Source organism: Sabethes cyaneus, chromosome 2 (assembly GCF_943734655.1).
Source record: "Sabethes cyaneus chromosome 2, idSabCyanKW18_F2, whole genome shotgun sequence".
Taxonomy (NCBI): domain Eukaryota; kingdom Metazoa; phylum Arthropoda; class Insecta; order Diptera; family Culicidae; genus Sabethes; species Sabethes cyaneus.
The window spans coordinates 114,616,638-114,619,248 of NC_071354.1; the positions used below are offsets into that span (position 1 = coordinate 114,616,638).

The 2,611-nt window shown below is 35.1% G+C and overlaps 1 protein-coding gene across 1 annotated transcript in view; it reads right to left on the reverse strand.

The window, feature by feature from the left end:
- Window positions 1–698, reverse strand: part of LOC128735901 (NACHT and WD repeat domain-containing protein 2) — a 330,075-nt gene extending 329,377 nt beyond the window's left edge. Inside the window, exon 1 of the mRNA XM_053830380.1 lies at window positions 596–698. Coding sequence (XP_053686355.1) covers window positions 596–698 — 103 coding nt within the window. The remainder of the gene's footprint in view (window positions 1–595) is intronic.
- Between the last annotated feature and the right edge of the window lie 1,913 nt (window positions 699–2,611).

The window sequence follows — 2,611 nt, forward strand, 5'->3', positions numbered from 1 at the left end:
ATGTATACACCCGTAAACCCACCTGGATGTGTTTCGACACATCTGCTGTGTGAAGGAGAGTTTAATGCATCTATACTATGCAACAACACTGTACAAAAAAGCGTTACATAAGAGGGAAGGGCTGTTAAAAAATTTAAAAATGGCAAAACACGTCCATTTGCAGTGCAAAAACATTGACTGCCTACTGAATTGCGAGTTTGCTGAAAAAATATGGAGGTTTAACGTGTTTTCTTTATGAAATATTTCATTTCACGTTAAATCGAAGGGAAAAACTTTTGAAACTCAAATGATTGGCATATGAAACAATATTATAATTATTTGCATATTGAAATTCATGTGTTCCTTTGGTAAGGCCGTGTCTGTTTTTTTGGTGTACGTTATGAAATTTCTGAATGTTGACTTTGTACATATCTCACTCAGTCCTACGGAAGGTATTCCCTTTTTTAACGGTTTTTTCCTTTTATTTAAATAAATTCGAGGCCGGGGACATTATTTTCATTGCTAATTATTATAAAGCAATGGATTGTGGGAATGAACAATCATAAATAAACTAGCTCCTATATGCTATATCGTAACATGCCGATACTGAACTCACCGGTAAATGTGGAACTTGTAAAGATGCGCACAATTTTGGAACTAACTGGAGGCAAAGTTTCTAATGAACCAGCAAAAATCGTATCAATAGTTCGATCATCCATTACGGAAACCGAATATGTACAGCGTTTTTAGAGCTCGTATTTGTTGTCGCTTCAAGCTACTTTGCAGGACTAAGCGCATAAGCAAATCGCACCTTATATTACATCATTTTGCAGATAGATGTTTTGTTTTGTCGATAATTTTCGTAGCGACTATTGAAAGATCGTAGTCATGAAATCGTTGTTATGCCATCGTAAGGAATTTTGTTATGTTGTTAATCTCTTTATTTTGTTTATTGAAAGCTCGTAGAGATATGCCTGCAGAAATATGGAAATGACGTTCAACTGCAATAATAGATAAATCATTTTCTAAGCCCCTATATTCATAAACAATTATGTATTTTATATGTTTAACAACAAAATAAAAAAATTAAACGAACAAGGTAGATGCGCCAGTAATAGTGAATGTATCAATAATAGCGGGTGTATCAGAAATAGTGGTAGAACAATGTTTGCCATTATTTTCGGCTATTTTAGAATTATTTGCTAATATCAGATATTTTATAGGGTAAATGATTTTGAATGGACCTAGCCGAATTCTGATCTTGAATGGACCTATTTTTAAATAAGAATTTTAGGATATAATTATCAAGTCTTTGTACTGTATTTAGTTTTTATGTTTATCTTTAATTTTTTCTGAACGTAAATATACTAAAATTAAATTAAAATTATAGCCAAAACCACTTTATAGCCGCGTATTTGAAAGTAGCTGTTTTTCAGCGTTTTGGAAATCACCATAGAGTATTTTCAAACTGTTACTATCCGGAACCCTTCTGGTTTGAAATAAAACAATACTCTTAAAATGATGCTAAAATATGTGTAATTTCAATTTAGGTATTTAAAAGTTCAGTAAAACCAGTGAAATCTTCAAATTCCTTAAAAATGTTAACCCCCTTTGTTGATCTTGAATAGGGTTGGGAGTACCGACAGCATTTTTTGAGAACCGGTATTTCGGTACTGGAAGCATCAGTACCGGTAATACCGGTACTGGTACCGGTACCAGAGTTTTTAACAAGAAAAATATTATTCTTAAAAAAATCTTAGTACTTATTGATTTGGGGCCCTGTTCAAAGTCACCTCCCCTCACCTTACAGTACCTATTTCAATTGTACCATCACTCAAGGAACCAGACCCAAATACAATTTGGGTTGTATTACGTGTCTATGGTCGCTTTAGAGACAAAAATTGGTCACGAAACACGCAAAAAAGATTGAATAAAACACACCGTTACTTGGGGAGTCACCCAGGTCGCTTTTGTTCTTATCTAAAAAATTTAGGTGACGTGACTGTGAGAATAGAACCATTGTTAACATTCTTACTCTTAGCCTTAACAGAGTTGGCGGTTGCAAAAAATGGAGAGATTCTCATCGTGCACCTGATGAAAGTCAGAAGGCTATGGTCACATCACAAGAATGATGGACGACTATGCACTAAACTCTTCAAGAACCCTACCGGCACCAGGAATAGAGTGACCCAATGAGTGACTCTATACGAAAACAAATCTTAGTAACAAAACTGACAGAGCTTTCTGACAGACTTTCTCAGTATTTTTCCATGCAAGACAAATTGTACTCAAGGCACCGAAAGGCATAGTCCAATACTAGCTCATTAATTCTTGAGTTTCAAAGTAAGTGAATTCACTTTGACGAGTTTTTTGGAAAACAGGCCTAATCGAACTCCTTGAAACTGGAACTGCCTTGAACTTCTGAAGTCTGTTCAAATTTTTCTTCACGCTAAGCATGTTCTAATCACTTCGAGAACCAACGCTCGGCGGTGCCTCATGTACGATTTCCTCAATTTTGTTGCTGGTGTCAAACCACTGAAGTAACTCCTCCGCTTGTTTCATCAAAATATTCCGCGTAGTTTTGGAAAATATTTTAAAATTGATATTCACCTTTGTTTTTGTGGACGCTTGT